This window comes from Hippoglossus stenolepis, chromosome 13, assembly GCF_022539355.2.
Source record: "Hippoglossus stenolepis isolate QCI-W04-F060 chromosome 13, HSTE1.2, whole genome shotgun sequence".
NCBI classification, from domain to species: Eukaryota; Metazoa; Chordata; class Actinopteri; order Pleuronectiformes; family Pleuronectidae; genus Hippoglossus; species Hippoglossus stenolepis.
Window position 1 is genome coordinate 739,814 of NC_061495.1, and position 20,988 is coordinate 760,801.

A 20,988-nucleotide genomic window follows, 5' to 3' on the forward strand; every position below is an offset into this window, starting at 1 on the left:
AGAGAATTGTTGTTTTGACAAAAGAAAAACAATCAAACTGGGCCCTGATGTATCGTCCACTGTGGTTCCCCAGGTTCTGCTCCCAGAATCGAGGCTCTGCCGGAGGACATCAGCATCGAGCCGGGCAAAGTCCTGACAGTCGCCTGTGCCTTCTCCGGTGACGCCAAACACATCGAGTGGTCCCGCGGGGGCAAAACCATCGAGGTGACTGCCGGTGGACGCTTCCACATAGAGACGACGGAGGATCTAACCACCCTCATCATCACCGGGGTGAAAGCGGAAGATGCTGGAACCTATACCCTCAAACTGTCCAACGAGCTCGGATCTGACTCAGCGACTGTTCACATTAGCATTCGATCAGTGTAAAAAAAATCGTCCCCTTTTCTCTACTTCCATACCTTTTTATTTATTAATTGAGCAAAATACTCTACTTGATAAAGATCTCAATTTCTGTTCTTGTATATATATGAACTATTTTTGTACCAAACTTGACATTAATTTATGCCAAACTAGACTAAAGTCTAAAGTTGTTATAAAATGTGCCATATTGGATAACTATGACTTAGGATTTTTGATCCATTTTTCTGTGACATGTACATAATGTATATAGCCGAATTTAACGGTTATGGGAAATGTATGTATTGTTATTTATGACAATAATATTAACCGAAACAAAATGAAACTAAATGTGGTTTAACAGGAGAAAGTTTCAACAGAAACGAATACCCTGTGAAACTGAGAAACTAAACTGTGCCTCAACGATAAGTTGAAGTCTTAAGATTGCCTCAGCAGGTAGAGAGGCTCCCTGTTGACGATAACTCAATCAGAGACAAACTATACATGCGCTGCTCCAGAGTGAGAGCAGTGCAGTGCTTTGTAACACGAGTGTGAGATCCTGAGTCCTGTTTGCATTTTACCCTCTTGTAAGCAGGACGACTGGACCTCGCCTCTGACGGATTATGTCATACCGCCATTTTCATGACATGCTCACAGTGCGAGCGGCCTGCACTCCCTGAGCACATGTTTCTTTTTTGTTTTGTGCTCTGCTTCTGGCAAACGACCACTTGCTCGGGCTCCTCGGTTCCCACCAACCTGGCCATCAGGTGAGATCAGAGTCCGCCCTGTGCTCGTTTGCAGAGGCAGAGCTGCCTCTCGGAGGTCTGCAGTGTTTTTTGTGTGTTAGTTTTTAGTTCACTTGTCAGTCAAGCAGACGCGGCGCAGCCGAAACTAACTGAGCTGCGTTGAACCCAGGGCAGAATCCAGCGTGCTCCTGTGTGTTGCTCTGCGTTTTGGTGTGGTTGAAGTTGGAGTTGTAGCATGGAACTATTTTCGCAGCCTCCTTGAGTTTTTCTCCAATTATTGATTTAATAAAGCATGATTATCAGCACTGCACCAAGTCTGCTGTCCTTCTTTGACTCCATTTGTTTTTGGTCTTTAGAAAGGAAAAGAAATGTTCTGTTGTAACGTGACGTTGTCGTGGGAACGTGTTTCTGTGTAATTTTCATAGTTAATTTGAACCATGTTATATATTATATATATATTAATATTAGATTTAGCATTTTCGTAACAAGATTGTTCCAGTGCAGGTTCCGTCTGACAGACACATGTCCCACAGCTGTGATCATATCGTAAAGAGCTCGGAGCTCATGTCTGTTTTGATTTGACACATTTAATCGTAGTATAGTTTTGACCTCATGGTGGCGCTGTCTGTGCCGAGCAATAATTATTATATAAGGAACCTGCCCTGCTGGTGATGTCAGAGGAAACGTCAGACCGTGGTCATGTGATCACTTTCATCACGATCCATCCAATAGGGATGAAGCTGTCATTACTCGACTATTACTCCACAGGGAAGAACTCGTCTGTGATACGGCTGCTTCAGTGAGTCAATGTGATTCAAAGTCTCCTGAGGTGAAACCACATGCAGTTAGTTCCTGTGGCCTCCGGGTGGCAGTGTAACCTCATGGTGAGAATATGTGAAAAGAGTGAAAGCAGCTGAATTAAAGAGTGAAAGAGTGAAAGCAGCTGTGTGTGGCGCAGGAAGCAGCTGCCAGATGTTCATTACACAGAGTGACATGAAGACTGAGAGCAGAGGGAGGACGTCCTGCTGTCGACACATAAATACTGCAGCTCATGTTCAGGAGCATCAAAAGCACAATTACTCAAAGTGGATCTTCCTCTGTGTCGGGCCCCTGAGGGCCCCGAGCGAGGTCCCTCATCCGGCTGCTTCAACAGACAACAAAGTGTCACTAAGCTCCAGACGTTTAATTAAATAAAGGAAACTAATGTGACTCGTCCTGTTGATGCTGCCGACAGCCACCTGCCGATATGTTAATGAGGAAACTGTGTTTTAGAGCGAGGGCCATGAAATTCACTGTTAATGTTTTAAAACGATGGAAACAGTCACTTCATAACAAGATAACGTCCGGTCAGATGAATCATTTTTCATTGAATGGAAAAAGTACAACTGTGAAATATAATAAAAACAGTATCAACGATGCTTCTCTTCACACGTGGAGACGAAGTTTGTTCTTCTGAAAACCAAGCTGCAGAACAGGATGTTTGGACGACGGCTGCTTCCTGTAACTATTCATATTATTTCATTTTTTAGTGACGATGCTTCTTTTAACACTTTCCTCACGTGTTAAATCTGCTTTTTAAATCTTACCTGAGGTAAATACACGAGACTCAGCAGAGTGAGTTAATTAAATTAAGATGAACCTTCCAACATCATGTGTTTCCTTTGTGCAGTAAAACAAAAAGGATTTTGGACTGAAAGGTCGGAGCTAAAGCGTCACGTTATTCTGAGCTGAGTTGGTTCACGTGATCCATCACTTCCTGTCACGTCTAGAAACCAACTGCTGGAATCCAACAGAACCGTCTCTGTGGTCAGACTAAATTCCTGCTCCCATGTTTCCACTTTAATTGCGGTGTTCCGCAAGGCTCCATCCTCAGCCCACTGCTATTTGCAGTATAAATATTTCCTCTAAGCCAGCTCATTCAGATCCATGATATCTTCCACATCTCGTACGCAGACGACACAGATTTATGATCCATTTCCCAGCAGCCTCGATAATCTTTTCTCCTGCCTCAGTGACATTAAATGTTCTTCTAAATTCTTCTTTCGTCTGAAGGTTTAACACAAACTGAAGCTCTGCCCTAGATTTTAGACACACACACACACACACACACACACTCACAGCATTGACCTACTATCCACAGATGTGTGAGCTGCTGCATTAAGGTGGAATAACTGCAACGTTTTATTTTCAGCATCTTTATTTAAATAAGAAAAACCTCATTTGATACAAAACAACATCACTTTGATCTTTTCTTATTTGACTGTGATGTTCAGTAATGTAAAGCTGGCAGCTCCTCCTCCTCCTCAGCTTCATCTCTTCGTCTTCTCTCGTCCTGATCTGAGACTTCAGACCGTTCAAAAAACACGTTTGCTCATCTTTTAACTCTGAAGTTTTTCCTTTCCAGAGTAAGGTCCTTTAATTATCTTCATTTAGACACAGTGAGTCTTCGTCAGACAGTTTCATGATATAAATACATTTTCTCTTCCAGCCTCAGTTTCCTTCTTCATCCACCAATTTGTGTCCATGCAGGACTTCAGAGAGGCTCCTCCCCTCAGACCTCAGAACGTCACTCTGTTCCTCCGATGTTTCCAGTGGACGTTGAAACAACGCCAGAGAACATTCGTCCACTCGGACACGTTTTCATTTTAAATCTGTGATTCTGCTCCGAAACAGAAATAACCTCATTGCGATAAGAACAATGAGAGAATTTAGGACAAACATGAATTCCAGCACTCGTCCGCTGGAACATTCCATTATTTGTTTCGCCAGATTTGTCTTCATTATTGAAATTTCTTCTCTATGTTCTATGATCATCTGAACTATTGGCTACACTGCCCCCCAGTGATTTCCTCTGGTACTGCTCCATTTGGTCCGTTTGGTCTTCATCCAAAAGTTATCAAAAAGGTTTTTAAAGCAGAGGACGGACAGATGTCTCGTAAACTATCTAACGACCTGGAAACAGGTCACATGACCCACGGACATTATTACTGGCTGGAGCGATTTCCCTAACAACAGTTTTAAAATGAAAGCGTGTCTGTGTGGGCGGAGCCTCAGAAATATACGCTCCTGTTGTGTGGATGAATGAAACTGGTTTGAAACTGGTTTCATGGTGTAAACACACAAAGGATCAGCTTTGGTTGAAGTTTCTTCTTTTCTCTGTTTGTGTTGATTCAACATGAAGAAGAGAAAAGTCGGAGCCTGATTCAGGTCAGAGACGTTTCCAGGTCACATGATGAGTTCAATCTGATAAAAGTTTCACCTCCGTCTGACGTCGACCAAACTTTGTCTCTTGGTTCACATGATGACGCCGACGCTCAGCTGTGTGTGGCACGCACACGGATTAAAGGGTCATGGCGTCACATGTGTCTCTTAACGTGTTTTCCTGGCGTGTGCACGTTCCGCCTGCGTCACACTGAACCGAGGCTGTCGAAGCCGCAGAACTTCCATCGTTTCTCCAGAGTGGCACCGACGCCACTCAGCTCCTGCCTGAACATGGCGGGCAGACGGACCATGAGGCGCTCCAGCTCGCCGGCCGACACCTGTGAGAGGACGAGAGCAGAAATCAGAATAATTCAACGGTAAATTGTATTTACTATTTCAGAGGTTTACTCCTAAATGGTGTCATTTATGCTAATTAAAATGTAACCTGATGGTGGCGCCATAATAAATGTTAATGTTAAACTGACAATGCTTTTATTTTGAAAGTCACTGAACTTTGATTTACCTTGGAGTCGAGTCTCTGGATGTACGACACCAGATATTCCAGGTTCGCCCCAAACGGATGAACGTGGAGGAAAGTGGAAATGATGCCTGCAGAGAAGAAGAAGAAGAAGTAGAAGAAGAAGAAGAAGAAGAAGAAGAAGAAGAAAGCTCAAACTCACGATACAGAACAGAGACTAAACGAACCTTTACTGACCTCTGATGACCTTTAACCCTTAGCTCTGGTTAAAAAAACTCCTCCATAAAACTGCTCTAAAACATTATATTAATATTATTTTTCACTTTTAATGACCAACATTAGTTCTCATCATCTGTGTCTGAAAACAGCTCCACCTGCTGTTCATCAGAGGAGCTGAGATGTAAAGATGGAGCAGAGGGAGGGGGCGCCCCCTGGAGGACATGGAACAGCCAATACTTATTTCTTAGATTTATGAAACGCTGGAAGTTACAGAGGCTGATTGAATTCCCTGCAGCAGGAGCGTGGATATGAAACAGCGCCCCCACAGGACAGAGGAGAGGGAGAGCAGTCTAACACTTCATATAAACACGAGTCGTCAGGACCACGAAGGAAAAACAACAAATGAACGACCTTTAATAACGTTATAGGTCGTTACATGTTACTTATATGTTAGAACTTTACATTTTAGAACGTAATCATGTTCATGTTATAACATTATCCTCATCAAAGAATCACAATAATAATAAATAAACAGGATGATTCATTTTAAATAAAAATAAATAAAATAATATAAATATAAATAATTACCCAGAAGCAGAGCCTCTTTCTCTGAAGTGACTCCTCCCCTCATGATGACATCACTCCTCCTGTCTCTGCTGTGGAACAGTGACGGAACACAACCGTTCATCCCCTGACGACACAAACACACAAACACACAAACACACAAACTGTAACTACAGGAGGCTGATGACACTTTCATCTACTTTTACCTCAGTATTTTTGCACAGTTGTTGTGGTACTTTTACTGCAGTAAAGTATCTGATTACTTCCTTCACCACTGACTCATAGAAACGTAGAGTTCATCCTGTGAACTCCATGAAACAAACAAGCACTTAAAATAACATGTTATATTTATCATGTGCTTCTGACCCCAGCCATGTTTCACCCACATCATATATGTACTGTGTGTGTGTGTGTGTGTGTGTGTGTGTGTGTGTGTGTGTGTGTGTGTCAGTAAAGTGCTGACGAGAGGGTTAACATAAGACGTGAACTTTTCCTGCTCTCAAATCAAATTCAACTCAAAGAAAAAGACACGTTTGGGATTTCATTCTGTGAATCTCTGTGAGAGGATGAATTCTTCTCTGTTGATCGACTGATGGTTCAAGTGGGTTCAGTTCGAACCTTTTCATGTGGCTCCCCATTGGCTCCCTCCAGCGCCTCCACAGGACTGTTCAGTAACTACAGAGATGGAAGAGAAAGTCATCAGTCTGTGGATGAAGGTCAGGAACATGTGATGAGGTGATTGTGCGAACGTATGAGGGCGGACGATGATGCAACAGGAAGTGAGGTCACACTCCTGACATGGAGTAAAAACGTTCTCTTTAAAGTGAAATTCAGCTCTTCTTCTCGCACTCACGCTGCTTTCATTCATCATCACTACACCTGGCAGCGGATTGCACAAAAAGCAGAAGAAGAAATTCAAGAGCACATGCACAGAAGCAGCTTGAGCTCGAGGAGAAGAGCTGAAGCTGCAGCGCAGGAAATCTGAAGGTTTATATCAATAAGTTCTCAAACTGAAAGACCACGCTCTGGAATAAATAGATTCAGTTCAAAGACTACATCTCCCATCATCCCACACTGCTTCACCATGACAACCTGTTGTAGACCTTAAACAGCTGCTCATCATCTGTTCCCTGGGGAGGAATCTGTCTTCATGCAGGTTTACACTCGTCTGTTGCACTTTAATAAAACATGTTGCTCATCGTTCTTTCCTTCACCTCAAACCCCCGTCAGGTCACATGACCTCTACCTGCACCACACGTCCTCTAATCACTACGTCCACGAAACCTTTCCTTCTCTCTCAGAATTCAACAAGCGCGTTGCGTGTTGCGTGATGCGTGTTGCGTGTTGCGTGATGTGTGTTGCGTGATGCGTGATGCGTGTTGCGTGATGCGTGTTGCGTGTTGCGTGATGCGTGTTGCGTGTTGCGTGATGCGTGTTGCGTGTGCTGTGTTTTGACCTCAACACGCTTCACTGACTGCAGCTGACGCAGACATGTGCACTGTGTCTTATCTCCTCCTGTCTGCACGCTGCACTCACACAGCACCTGCTCATCCTGCACCTGAAGAAGCTCCAACCTGGTTCTAACCTGTGTTCTGTGTGATGACCAGCAGAGGGCACACACACCTTGTCTCGGAGCAGGAGCACCTCCCCCTCCAGGTAACGATGCTCGTCTCTCGCCTGCTCCAGTTCGGCTTCTTTACTCGTCAGCTTCTCCTGCAGACTGAGGAGTTGCTGGAAGACAAACACACATTTATCTTCACAACACAATATTTCATCTAGGAAAAAGTGTTTCTATTTCAAAAAGTCTCCACGGACACGATTCTGCAAATCTGCTCTGTGGCAGTGGGAGGGGCTACCACAGCCTTTTTGAAAATGAATCAAAAACAAAAATGCTAAATGCTAAACTTTTACAATTTTAAAAGTAAATTTATAAACGATCTTTACTTCATGAGATTCTTGGTGTGAACAACATGACATTTTGTTTTGAAACCCGTTGAAATGTGATTCGGTCAGAATCTGCTGCGTCCTGGTGGAAAAGAGGTACGACACATTTATGGGGGGGTAGAGGGGGGGCAGTGTCAGGTGACGGGATGGGGGAGGATGCTCATGTATATTTATTATATATTATAATGTAATATAATGTAATATTAATACATGAAGTTCAGTCGAATCTGTTTGTGACTCGTCTTCATTGAGGAAACAAAAACATCAGCAGGTGACAAATGAGAAGCGACAGCAGCCGACGTGTTCGAGTCAAGTACACAACACACAGCGACCACAAGGACAAGGCCTGTGTGTGTCTGTGTGTGTGTGTCTGTGTGTGACGTGCCTCGTTCTGTCAGTGCTGTCACTTGAGATCAACAGTTACAGGAAGTTGAAGTGAACTCGTGGTAAAAGAGCTCCTTGTTCTAACAAAGCTTTATGAAATCAGTGGAGTGAAGGATCATGGGAGGACGCTGACTCGTCCTTTTGACTGTGAGGATGAGGAGGAGGAGGAGGAGGAGGAGGAGCAGGAGAAGAACAAGAAGAAGAAGAACATACCTGCTGCATGTTGAGCATCCTCTGCTGCAGCTGCTGGATCTGAGCGTCTGGACTGTGTGTGTGTGTCTGCGTGTGGTCGTCGTCAGGGCGACCAGCTCTGCTCTGTTCCTTCCTCAGAAGATCCACCTCGTTCCTGTAGGAGTCGAGCTGCCAACGCAGGGAGTCGTTCTCCTCCCTCAGAGACGCCTGCTCATACACTCCTGCAGGAGACGACACGTGTAAAGCATCGGATTTGGACGTGTGATTTGAACGTGATTTGAACGGGATTTGAACGTGGGATTCCAGCGGCCTGTGGTTCGTACCGTTCTCCTGAGTGCGGAGCCTCTTACAGGGATTCTCGTCCAGGTCGTCGTCGGACATCTCCATCTCCTCCTCTCGTCTGATTCCCATGATCTCTTCACTGTGAGCGTTTCTCAGCTCCTGAAACATCAGCAGGACTCAGCACGACTACACGACAAACACTGAAACAACATGTGATTCATATAAACACTGTGATGATCCATGTTATTAGTCTTACTACAACATCCAAGATGACATTTCCTTCTGAAGATCATCAGGAAGCTGCTCTGAACAAAGTCAAGTTAAATCAGAGTCGGTCCATGTGAAGCTGAACCTGAGTTAGTTGGATTTCCAGGTGAATCTTTCCCCTCAGACCCAACGACTATAAATAAACTTCCTCCCACTTTACAAAAATGAAGCCAAAATATCTTGAATATGGAGCCGCCATCATTTTTATATCATGAATTAACAAACATCAGTGTGATAAGAACGACCTGAAATGACAGAAACCATCTTGAACGAACATTTATTTAACATTTACTTTATTTTGTTTAGTCCATGTTCCATCTACTAACATGGAGGATTATGATCTATACTGCAGGCAGACACCAGGGGGCGATCAAGACGCTTAGGCTTCACTTTTAGGAGCCATCATGTCGTCCAATCTTTATTTAATCTATCTTTAAGTTCAATACTTTGTTCAAACTAATGTAAAATCACCATCTGTGATTCTTGTCTTTTTAACTTAATTAAATAATTAAAAGAACACCAACATTTATCGTGCTCAAATTCAATTCATAACTAAATAATTGAATCCTTGTTTTAATTGATCGATGAATAATTTTGTCGTAAAGAGTTTGTAAAATCTGCAGCTGACGATCAATGATCCAAACTGAGCAGAAACAAGTCAATGAGCTGGAGATAAAGAAATATGTCTTTATTTTTATAATTTAGTTGTGTGCTTTAATTTCTCAGTGACAGCTCTGACCGATCAGCTGTCAGGTTCTGAACATTAATATCTATCCATGAGTTCATCAGCTCGGATTTGACCTGCTGCCCCCTCCTGGGACAGAGGTGTCGTGACAGCTGCCATCTTCCTCATCTGTCGACACATTTCTGACCCAGACGAGAGAAAGAGCGACTCCTCGCACTGAGCTGCTGCTTCACACACTTACCACGCTCGCCACAAGGAGGCGCTCACAGTGGGGCTTCAGCTCCTACCTCCATCACATGTTCTGTTTAACTGACTGACTCTGACCATCCAAGATACAAAGTACACACATCACAAAACACAAATATGGAAAAAGCAGTTATTGATGTTCACAGGACAAGCATTGATCTTCAGTTACTGACGATCAGAGAATAAAGACGACGACACGTCTCCACTTCGCAGGAATGAAACTGAAGCATCTCTGATACAAGCGCTGCCATCTGGTGGTCAGGAGGATTCGGCTTCACTTGTAGGATGCGTCACGTCGTCCGTCTTTATTTCCAGTCTGTGTCTCGGACTGAACATGTGAACCAACACGTTTGAACGTTTGTCAACCCTGGTCGTCCAAGTAACACTTACGTTACCATGGAAATCGTGTCGGCTCCAGTAGAGCTATAAAACATGTGGATTTGAACCTGTGATCGAACTCGCTGCTGATTTTAACTTCCTTCTGTAACAGAAGCAGTGAATTTACATTAAAGTGAAAAGATAAATAATCAAATAAATAACCCTAACCCTAACTCAAATAATCTGTGTGAAATGTCCTTTCTGTGTTTGATCAGTTTCCCTCCACTGCTCTTGGTCTGAAGGAGGAAGAGGAGGGTGAAGCTGCTGCTGCTTCACCCTCCTCTTCCTCCTGTTCATGCTCGTTATCTAGATTCCACTCTGGATCAATAATTGATCACAAACTTAACCCTGGAAATCACCGTTGCCATGGCAGCGCCTCACACTTTCGAGGAGGCGTCAGATCTGTGCTTTACATGTGGATCTGCGGGGGTGAGAGAGTGGCAACAGAGGCCGCTATCAGAAGAAGAAGAAGAAGAAACAGAAGAAGAAGAAGAAGAAGAACAGGACAGATGCCACAGGCCTGTCTGTCATCTGTCTCCTGGCGACAGCAGAGAAGAGAGCAGTGAGCGGGGGGGAGGACAGAACAGAAAATGTACCAACCTCACACTGCTTTCGCCAAATGTCTATGTTCTTGCGCTGAGCTTTTGAGAAATGGTCCCACGCCTTTTGCCTGGTGGCGGCGGTGAAAACGGCGGTGATCTTCTCGACTTTGGGGTGAACAGGGAGGAGGGAGGAGGGAGGAGGGAGAGGAGGTCAAAACAAAACAAGCCGTTTATGCAGCGTTTAGCTTCGACTGACAAGAGACCGCCCACAAACACTGACCACGAGCCGCTCGTTAAAGGAGCAGTTCACTCAAACATCACCGCAGTGACATCATCAGCTCAGGATGCTGGGTCTTAATTCAGGGGACGCGTCCTTCAGAGGACACGAAGGACGCAGGTCTGGGACATTAGAGAGCTCCGCCCCTCCACTTACGCCCCATCGCCCCCGTTCACACTGTGTTAGGGGGCGTGTCCGACTAGATGCAGGCGTGTGTTCGGAGAACTGAACAAAAACCAGATTTAAAGCTGCAGTGACACAGAATCCGAGCCGATGACGACACAGCGACCGTTCAGTGAAATGCTCCTTTAAACTTTCCCTCAAATTCACAAATGTTCATAACAAATAAATAACGTAGAGAAAACATTGTTTGTTCTCAGTTAAAGAATAAAACTAAATAACGTTGTTTTCCTGTCACTCGTCAGAGACGAGGACTCGAACATCAGGACAAAGCGTCTGACAGCTTCACACGTCGTTTCAACTCGAGTCGTTTCAACTCGAGTCGTTTCAACTCGAGTCGTTTCAACTCGAGTCGCCTCTGAGTCAAAGTCAACAACATCTGGAACAAACATGAAAATAGAATCTTTCAGTTTAACCCCGCCTCCTGCAGAACCACAGTGAGCAGGTTTACAGGAAATAGGCCAGGATAGGTCGATCCAGGCAGACGGACGCCATCTTGAGTGAGCGAGTCATGTGACGAGCAGGTCTCTCTCTCTCCTTGACGAAGGAACTTTTACACGAAACCTCGTCTGAGTCATTTTCATTTTATCTGCACAAACCTGAACAAACAGAATCAGCTGAGCCTGTTTTCTGACGGACGTTCAGTGACTGACAGCTTCATACTCACCCCCCCACAGCCTCCATCACATGACGTGTTTGATCTGATCATTTCATCTGAATTAACTCCTGATGTTTACATCTGCATTCGGTCGTTTCATCAACCTGGACAAGAAGTTTTCCTGCTTTGGATTTCGACCATGATTTATCAGCGTTTGATTTCCTTATTACTCTGTAACTTTCAGGTTGTATATAAAAGTTCTATATCACCGATAAGTGATGGATTAAAAATGTATTTTATATCTGTCAGTTTATTTTAGGGTTCGGGTGAAAGTTGACGTCAGCCCCAGAGTCGATGTTTGTTAGTTAGCTTAGCTTAGCATAAAGACTGGAAGCAGTTTAGTCGTGTTCTCCTCCACATTCAGTCAGTCTGAAGCTGAATGAATCATCCAATCAGACGTCAGCGCACTTTAGTCTCAGAACGATTTGATTTGAATATTTGCGTCCTTCCTGTTTTCTCTCTCATTGATGGAAGAGTGTGGAACTCGTGAACAGGAAGTGACGAGTCTTACCTGAATAACTGCACGGTCACGGTTACTATGGTGACACGTGCGTCTGCCTGGGCTGTCGCTACGACTGATGTGATTAAAAACAAGAAGGCTCCTTACACTGAGTCAAGATGGCGAGCAGGGCGTTCTTGAAGGCCTCTTTGGCGACTTCCATCTCCTCCTCGTGCTGAGCTTTCTCGCTCATCAGCCGCCGCACGTGGCCGTTGGCCGACTGGACCATGGAGTAGAAGTGATTGGAGGTTCTGCGGTTGACTTCGCCGCGGTCGATCCACGTGAACAGCACCGCCGTGGCCTCGCTGAAGTTATGGTCGTCTGAGGGGAGGACGAAAAGGAGGAGCAAGAGTAAGAGGAGGAAGAAGAGGAAGAAGAAGAGGAGGAAGAGGAGGAGGAAGAAGAAGAGGAGGAGGAGGAGGAGGAGGGTAGAGGAGCGACAAGAGGAGGAGGAAGTGGAAGAAAAAGAGGAGGAGGAAGAGGAAGAAGAGGAGGAGGAAGAAGAGGAAGAAGAGGAGGAGGAGGAGGAGGAAGAAGAAGAGGAGGAAGAAGAAGAAGAGGAACGAGAGGAAGAGGAGGAGGAGGAAGAAGAAGAGGAGGAGGAGGAGGAGGAAGTAGAGGAGCGACAAGAGGAGGAGGAAGTGGAAGAAGAAGAGGAGGAGGAAGAGGAAGAAGAGGAGGAGGAAGAAGAGGAGCAAGAAGAAGAGGAGGAGGAGGAGGAAGTAGAGGGGCGACAAGAGGAGGAGGAAGAGGAAAAGAAGAGGAGGAGGAAGAGGAAGAAGAGGAGGAGGAGGAGGAAGAAGAAGAGGAAGAAGAAGAGGAAGAAGAGGAAGAAGAGGAAGAAGAGGAAGAAGAGGAAGAGGTAGAGGAAGAGGAAGAAGAGGAAGAAGAGGAAGAAGAGGAAGAGGTAGAGGAAGAGGAAGAAGAAGAGGAGGAAGAGGAAGAAGAGGAAGAAGAGAAGGAGGAAGAGGAAGAGGAAGAGGAAGAAGAGGAAAAGTGAAGGAGGAAGAGGAAGAAGAGGAGGAAGAAGAGGAGAAGAGGAGGAAGAAGAGGAAGAGGAAGAAGAGGAGGAAGAAAAGGAGGAAGAGAAAGAAGAGAAGGAGGAAGAGGAAGAAGAGGAGGAAGAAGAGGAGGAAGAGGAGGAAGAAGAGGAAGAGGAAGAAGAGGAGGAAGAAAAGGAGGAAGAGAAAGAAGAGGAAGAAGTGAAGGAGGAAGAGGAAGAGGAAGAAGTGAAGGAGGCAGAGGAGGAGGAGGAGGAGTAGGAGGAGAAGGAAGAGGAAGAAGTGAAGGAGGCAGAGGAGGAGGAGGAGGAGTAGGAGGAGAAGGAAGAGGAAGAAGTGAAGGAGGCAGAGGAGGAGGAGGAGTAGGAGGAGAAGGAAGAAGTGAAGGAGGCAGAGGAGGAGGAGGAGTAGGAGGAGAAGGAAGAGGAAGAAGTGAAGGAGGCAGAGGAGGAGGAGGAGTAGGAGGAGAAGGAAGAGGAAGAAGTGAAGGAGGTGATGAGGATTTCCTGAACGTCACGTGTTCATGATTCATTAAACAACAACAAGAGCAAAGTGTGGAACTTTAAACGGATTTTAAATTCGATATGATTTTAACGTTATTTGCGATCTTTTCTCCTCACGACTCCTTTACGTGATAACAAAGATCCCGTCTGCGAGCTGGTTTACAGACGCCAACATTTACACACCTGATGTTGTGGTCAACCAATAGGAGCAAGCTGGGTGTGCCCGGTGCATTCTGGGTATTTAACTTCAATTAACTTAACTATCTTCTGTTTCCCGCTGGTCAATGTGGTCATGTTGTTGTTTTTTGTCTTGCAGCAGTGAAAAGTGTTGAAGCTCTGAAGCTAACCCGGTTCCCTCCTCGGCACCGGGACCTCTAACGCTCTAAAACTAACAGAGCGGCGCCGGCGCAGGATGAAGATCCTCCTTTGGGGCGTTCGCTGTTCTCGGCTCTCTGAGTTCCGCCACAGTCACTAAACACAAAAGGCATTTTTGATTTTCAACTTTTCATCCAAAACCAAGAGCTGCGTTCGGCGTCAGTCATGAGTCCCTGTGGGCCGCACGCTTTCCCCTCCATTTAAATAATAATCGAACGTTGCCACTGACGACGGCGCAGTGAATTAGAGAGCGTTTAATGAGCTCCATACCCGCTGCAACACAACCTGTAAGAAGACACTTTGCCTCGCTCTGATAAAGCCCCATTCACACACACAGCAGATTACAGTCACATTAGAGCGAACACAATGAGGCGCCGCTGAGCGAGGACGACGGAGCGAATAATGGAGGTTTATTTCCTCCGCTGTTCGAGGTGAAGAATGAATTTATAAAGGTTATTCAAGAGAAAACATGCTCAGCTGTTAGACTCGTGTTTTTAAACTGATATTTCAGATTTTTCTAAACCATAGAAACGTGTTCAAATATAAAAACTTTAACCTTGAAATAATAATAATAATAAAGAGCTGATGTATTTTGTTGTTTCGCGAACGTGCAAACAACAAATTCATGTTTAAAACCGTGGAATCTTCATTTCTAATGTTAATAAAATGTTACTTTATTTTGGAAGATCATGTTGCAAAAATAAATAATGAATTAAAAAACCTCTGGATGATGGAGCTGGAATTTTGTATTTGTATTTCTTTTGTTTGTTTGTGGATGAGCCTGTTGATTAGGTTGAGATAATATATGTGTGGGTCTGATCACATAACGTTTAGTGTGATGTTGTAGTGTTGGTTTTTGTGTTTGTTTGTCTGTTCTTTGCTGAGTTGTGTTAAATCTCTGTTATTGTTAAATGAACTAATTAAATCCACACGCTGCTGATTTCACTGTGAAGCTGACGTGATCAACAGTGACGTCATCACACGTTTCACAGAAAACTTTTGATAATTTGCTCTCATCTGAACACGTCTCTCTTTCCTGTCTCTCATCTGAACACGTCTCTCTTTCCTGTCTCTCATCTGAACACGTCTCTCTTTCCTGTCTCTCATCTGAACACGTCTCTCTTTCCTGTCTCACCTTTCAGTCTCTCTGCCAACATGGCCGCCTCGTGCTCAGAGTAGTGCACTACGGGAGGAGGGGACGGCGGGCGCAGGCGGTCCTCGTGGACCTTGCGGCGGTGTCTTTCCTCTCGGGCCAGCAGCCGCTGGTTACACTCCCATTCATACAGATCGTCTCTGGCCTGAGCGAAGTCCACATGGATCCTCCCGGAGTCCTTTTTGTCGGTGCTGGATCCGATACGCATCCGATACCCTGGAGGAGAGAGAGAGGACGTCTTGGTTTTGATAGAAACATCGTCCTTATCGGTTTAATGTTGATTTCAGGGACTGTTACAGGAGCTCCAGCTGTGAGATGATCAAGTGTTTGTGAAAACAGTTTGAGAGTCCTTGTGTCCACAGGGTTCAGTTGTTTGTAATATATAACTTCACCACTAGATGTCACTAAATGTCAGTGTGTGTGTGTGTGTGTGTGTGTGTGTGTGTGTGTGTGTGTGTGTGTGTGTGTGTGTGTGTGTGTGTGTGTGTGTGTGTGTGTGTGTGTGTGATCACCTGACAGGTAAATAGCCTTGTCCACCATGAACTCCTCGTTGAAGCGGATGTGGCAGAAGTTCTTCTTGCTCTTGCGGAGCGCGGTGATCTCTCCACACGGCTCGAACACCTCCCTGATGATCTCCTCTGAGGAGTTCTCCGGCAAACCTCCGACAAACACCGTCCTGCAGCCCGGGGGGCGCTCCCGCATCGATGGAGGGGGCAGGTCTGCAACATCATCATCATCATCATCATCATCATCATCATCATCATCATCATCATCATCATCATCATCATCACCATTATCATCATCATCACCATCATGACGTGTGTGTGGTGTCTTACTGGGGTTCTGAGGGAACAGCGTGCAGCTCTTGCAGTGAATAATCTCTTTGATGACGGGCGTGTCCGGGGGTGCGGGTGGGGGCGGGACCAGGCTGATGCCCGCCATCATGGGGTTTATGGGAGCGATGAGGCCGAGGCCGGGATCGAACCTCTGGATACACAGAGAGTCTGAGGAGAGAACGACACGACGGTCAACAAGGACCACATTCATTTAACGTCTACTTTTTTAGCTTGGTCCATGTCCCATCTGCTAACATGGAGGAGGTGGGGTTTATGACTTATACTACAGCCAGCCACCAGGGGGCGATCGAGACTAGGAGCTGTCACGTCGTCCATCTTTATTTACAGTCTATGATCCCGACGATATGTCACGCTGACTCAGGTGACATCACTCGAGGACATTCATCAGTCGTCACACAGCTCCCTCTAGAGGAAGTAAAGGGATTCTGTTTTCACTCATTCATATTTTCTTAGTTCCTGTTCCTGTTCAGATTACAACACTCAGACAGGAAGAGGCTGCGAAAGTGTTTTGTAATATTTGAAAATGGAGAAATAAATCAGAGGAGAGAGAAGAGAAGGAGGAAAAAAACGCTCAGGGAAATAAAGCATCACTATCTGGAAACCGAGCGATAACAGAAGACAAAGTGAGGACGAGATCTGTGAGGAAATAACCCTCTGTTGTGTTAATGGAGAGAGAGGGAGGAGGAAAACGTCTCAGGACAAAGAGGAAGTGAGGGAGAGAGAGAGGAGGAAAACATCTCAGGACAAAGAGGAAGTGAGGGAGAGAGAGAGAGGGAGGAGGAAAACGTCTCAGGACAAAGAGGAAGTGAGGGAGAGAGAGAGGAGGAAAACGTCTCAGGACAAAGAGGAAGTGAGGGAGAGAGAGAGAGGGAGGAGGAAAACGTCTCAGGACAAAGAGGAAGTGAGGGAGAGAGAGAGAGGGAGGAGGAAAACGTCTCAGGACAAAGAGGAAGTGAGGGAGAGAGAGAGGAGGAAAACGTCTCAGGACAAAGAGGAAGTGAGGGAGAGAGAGAGGAGGAAAACGTCTCAGGACAAAGAGGAAGTGAGGGAGAGAGAGAGGAGGAAAACGTCTCAGGACAAAGAGGAAGTGAGGGAGAGAGAGAGAGAGGAGGAAAACGTCTCAGGACAAAGAGGAAGTGAGGGAGGGAGAGAGAGAGGAGGAAAACGTCTCAGGACAAAGAGGAAGTGAGGGAGAGAGAGGAGGAAAACATCTCAGGACAAAGAGGAAGTGAGGGAGAGGGAGAGAGAGGAGGAAAACGTCTCAGGACAAAGAGGAAGTGAGGGAGAGAGAGAGGAGGAAAACGTCTCAGGACAAAGAGGAAGTGAGGGAGAGAGAGAGAGGAGGAAAACATCTCAGGACAAAGAGGAAGTGAGGGAGAGGGAGAGAGAGAGAGAGAGAGAGAGAGGGGACGACAGCAGCAATGTTTCAAGTGATGAGGTAAAAAGAGAACGAGCAGGTCAGAGGTCAGAGGTCAGAGGTCAGAGGAGGGGCTGTAACATCACCTGTACCTGAATCAGTAATGACAACCACACCTACACCACCCAACACACACAGACACACACACAACGTGCTGCTGGTTTCAAGGTCAAACCAGAACGTGCAGCAGAGTGGATCCTGAAGGACCCTGATGGTCTGTGACGCATGAAGAAAACCTTCAGCTGCTTCCCTGGACATTTAGTTGGAGCTCCTCCTTCAGACGCCTCCTGTGGCTCCTTGTTGAAGACAAATGGTTTTTGAGCAGATTTCCTTCAGTCAGCAGAATCTCAGCTCTCGGGGAAGACGGGCGCTGCAGGCTGAAGATATAAAACACTTCCTGCTCCCAGTTTTTCTTGGCAAAAAGAAAGAATCCCCACTCACTTAAAAAAATACACTTGAAGAAATAATCTTCCATAAATCAGAGCATCTGCAGCCGCGTCCACACATTCTTCAGGTCTTAGGAAAACTCATTAAAGCGCCGTCTGCGATAACCCCGACAGGTAAATTACCGTCTTTGTGTTGCACATTCGTCATAATCACATCAGGCGGCTTTTCCTCTCGGAGCCAAAAGCCCAGAGCCAGGTTCACGTCTCCGGCTCTGAACGACCCTGAGTCTGCCAGCGACACGGGAAGAAACGTAAAGAACAATAAAAGAGAGGAAGGACAAGCAGAACAACTCTTACTCCTGTTGTTCTCCAGAATCATCTGGATTTAAAGGATCATCAGGGATTCACTGATCAATCTGATGAATTCTTTACTTCATGAAAAGCACCAGATGCTTTTATATTGTGAAGAGCTTATTTCATTATGATGTCATCTCCATGTCATTTATATGAAGACGAATGATTGGTTGATTTAAACAAGCTGTAGATCATAACTCTAATCTTATTGGTTGTAAAAGTTAATACATCGCTGCACAGATATGTATGACGTCATGATGACATCATTCCTCTAACATCAAACTGAGCAGCAGGTGAACGGATCATTTCTTAGTGTTTTATAAAGTTCACAGAAGATTCCGTTAAATATCCAGTAACCGTGTTCCTCCTTAAATCCACACATTCAATAATTCTGATTTCAACACAAAAAAACTGAGTAAATCTGCTCGTGTGTGTGTGTGTGTGTGTGTGTGTGTGTGTGTGTGTGTGATATGACTATCAGTCACAGTGAGCATGATTAAGTCTACAGAAACTGTATCGTACCTGACACCAGCGGTTGTCCACTGATGCCCACAGGCATGATGCCCAGGTTGTTCATGGCTGTGGCCCAGGCTCCATGATCAGTGACACTCAGGTGGTTCTGCTCCGCAGCCAGACTGCCTACACTGTCCGCTGCCACACACACACACACACACACACACACACACACACACACACACACACACACACACACACACACACACACACACACACACACACACACACACACACACACTGGAGTTAGAGATGCAGTATATTTACAGGCTGTGATCTCAACAAAACGTGTCCATGGCAGAAACATTTATTTCTAAGACTGTTTTGTTTTGCTGCTTCTCACCACTGGCCATGACAGGTGCTGTCCGCTCTGCGCTCTGTGCCGACCTCTCATCAGATCCTCTGGCTGACGGAGGGACGGAGGGACGGAGGGACGGAGGGATGGAGGGATGGAGGGACGGAGGGACGGAGGGGTGGAGGGGTGGAGGATGGAGGGACGGAGGGACGGAGGGACGGAGGGATGGAGGGACGGAGGGACGGAGGGTGGAGGGACGGAGGATGGAGGGACGGAGGGGTGGAGGGACGGAGGGGTGGAGGATGGAGGGATGGAGGGACGGAGGGACGGAGGGGTGGAGGGACGGAGGGAGGGAGGGACGGAGGGATGGAGGATGGAGGGATGGAGGGACGGAGGGACGGAGGGACGAAGGGACGGAGGGACGGAGGGATGGAGGGACGGAGGGACGGAGGGATGGAGGGATGGAGGGATGGAGGGACGGAGGATGGAGGGATGGAGGGACGGAGGGACGGAGGGACGGAGGGACGGAGGGACGGAGCAAGTGAAGAGACGATCCGTTCACAGTGATGATCTCAGTCCAGCTGAGGAGGAGAGAGAGAGAGGAGTTAAAATGATGAGAGGGAAACAACACACACACACACACACACACACACACACACACACACACACACACACACACACACACACACACACACACACACACACACACACACACACACACACACCTGCTGGGTCTGAGATTTAAAATAAAAATATAAAATATACCGATTAATTATAAGTTGTTTGGATAAAGTCCATATTAATATTGAGGTATTTGTTGAAAAGAGTGATGTCATCTCTCAGGTGGTTAACATTAGAATGTGAGAGGTCAGGGGCGTGGCCTGTGAGGTCAGGGGCGTGGCCTGTGAGGCCGAGATGAGATTCAGCAGGTTCCTCTCGGACTCTGTTGAGAAGCAGATCACGTCTCTGTCAGCTCACTCCGCTCTGCGCTCATCACCATGACTCACATCTGACACCAGGAAACTGACGCAGGCCGCGCCACTTAAATACAGACACAATCACATCCACCACTTTTCATTAACGCAGACACGTGTAGTTCAGACCAGAGTGAACGAGCAGGCCTGACGGACGCAGAGCGAGACGGTCACACGTCACAGGCTGAAGACGGGTTCTGTTCAGAGGAGGCGGCCAATCAGACACTGGAGAGAGACACTGTCACATGACCATGGAGGAGACAACACGTTTAAAAATATCTCAGTTCACACGACCTTCGTTTCACAAAAAGTATCCGTCCAGACGAGAAGAAAGAACGAGCACACACACACACACACACACACACACACACACATCTCTTCCTTCTTCTCCTTCATCAACTGGACGTTGCCAAACTCTGCTCACTTTCATGCACCATGAAATATTCACAGCTGAATGCATGTTCTGTTTATTATTCATGAGTTCACTTGACATCTGTGAATCATCCTCACTAACACACACACACACGCACGCACACACACACACACACACGCACACACACACACACACGCACACCACGCACGCACACACACACACACACACACACACGCACGCACACACACACACGCACGCCACACACACACAGCAGGGGGCGACTCCCCTGGTAGTTTCTATAGAAAGTGACTCCTCACTTTATAACGTCAGTAAACATTCAGGAGTTTCTGTTTCAAGCTCTAGTTTTTAAATATGATAACTTGGTGCTGAACAAAACATCAAACTGAGTCTTTAAAACGTTTGAACTCACAAACCAACAGGTGACATCGTGGTGACGGTTCATTCTCGGTCAAACCTTTGTTTCATATTCGTGTTTTTGATTCCAGGTTTGATTGAGTTATCACTTCCAGAAGAAGTTAGTAATGTTGGCCTCAGAGCTTTGAGCCGGTGTTGAGAGGATTTCCTGTGTGACTGAGTTCTTTAAACTGGGACACGTGTTCCTGAAGAGCAGCTCAGGACGTCCATCTTCAAAAAGGAGCCATGAATCAAACTTCCTGCTGAAAGGGTTCCAGCTCAGATCAGATGTGTT

The 20,988-nt window shown here is 46.0% G+C and overlaps 3 protein-coding genes across 9 annotated transcripts in view; 2 read left to right on the plus strand and 1 right to left on the minus strand.

The window, feature by feature from the left end:
• Nucleotides 1–1,392, plus strand: part of ttn.2 (titin, tandem duplicate 2) — a 181,170-nt gene extending 179,778 nt beyond the window's left edge. The window contains 1 exon segment of the mRNA XM_047342567.1: nucleotides 74–1,392. Within this exon segment, the coding sequence (XP_047198523.1) occupies nucleotides 74–366 (293 nt within the window). The 3' untranslated portion in view covers nucleotides 367–1,392.
• Nucleotides 1–20,988, plus strand: part of LOC118120114 (abl interactor 2-like) — an 882,953-nt gene that overhangs the window by 721,766 nt on the left and 140,199 nt on the right. The window lies entirely within an intron of this gene.
• Nucleotides 3,262–19,107, minus strand: enox1 (ecto-NOX disulfide-thiol exchanger 1). 2 transcript variants are annotated; one of them, XM_035174388.2, is made up of 15 exons: nucleotides 18,981–19,107; nucleotides 18,647–18,775; nucleotides 17,954–18,058; nucleotides 15,947–16,114; nucleotides 15,623–15,829; nucleotides 15,093–15,326; nucleotides 12,187–12,399; nucleotides 10,523–10,629; nucleotides 8,388–8,505; nucleotides 8,086–8,285; nucleotides 7,168–7,275; nucleotides 6,163–6,219; nucleotides 5,569–5,671; nucleotides 4,807–4,892; nucleotides 3,262–4,621 (listed from the first exon to the last, which is right to left on the minus strand). In XM_035174388.2, exons 1-15 carry the CDS (start codon nucleotides 18,988–18,990, stop codon nucleotides 4,490–4,492), a joined length of 1,977 nt encoding a protein of 658 aa, XP_035030279.2. In that variant the 5' UTR covers nucleotides 18,991–19,107; the 3' UTR covers nucleotides 3,262–4,489. The 2 variants fall into 2 exon arrangements, with proteins under 2 accessions (XP_035030279.2, XP_035030281.2); XM_035174390.2 differs by lacking the exon at nucleotides 17,954–18,058.

What these genes read in the sequence shown, in the direction of transcription:
- enox1 (XM_035174388.2), bottom strand. An exon ending in TGGACAACCGCTGGTGTCAG is followed by an intron (nt 18,059 to 18,646) that starts GTACGATACAGT and finishes TGTCGCTGGCAG; the next exon opens with ACTCAGGGTCGTTCAGAGCC. An exon ending in TTTGGCGAAAGCAGTGTGAG is followed by an intron (nt 8,506 to 10,522) that starts GTTGGTACATTT and finishes CTGATGTTTCAG; the next exon opens with GAGCTGAGAAACGCTCACAG.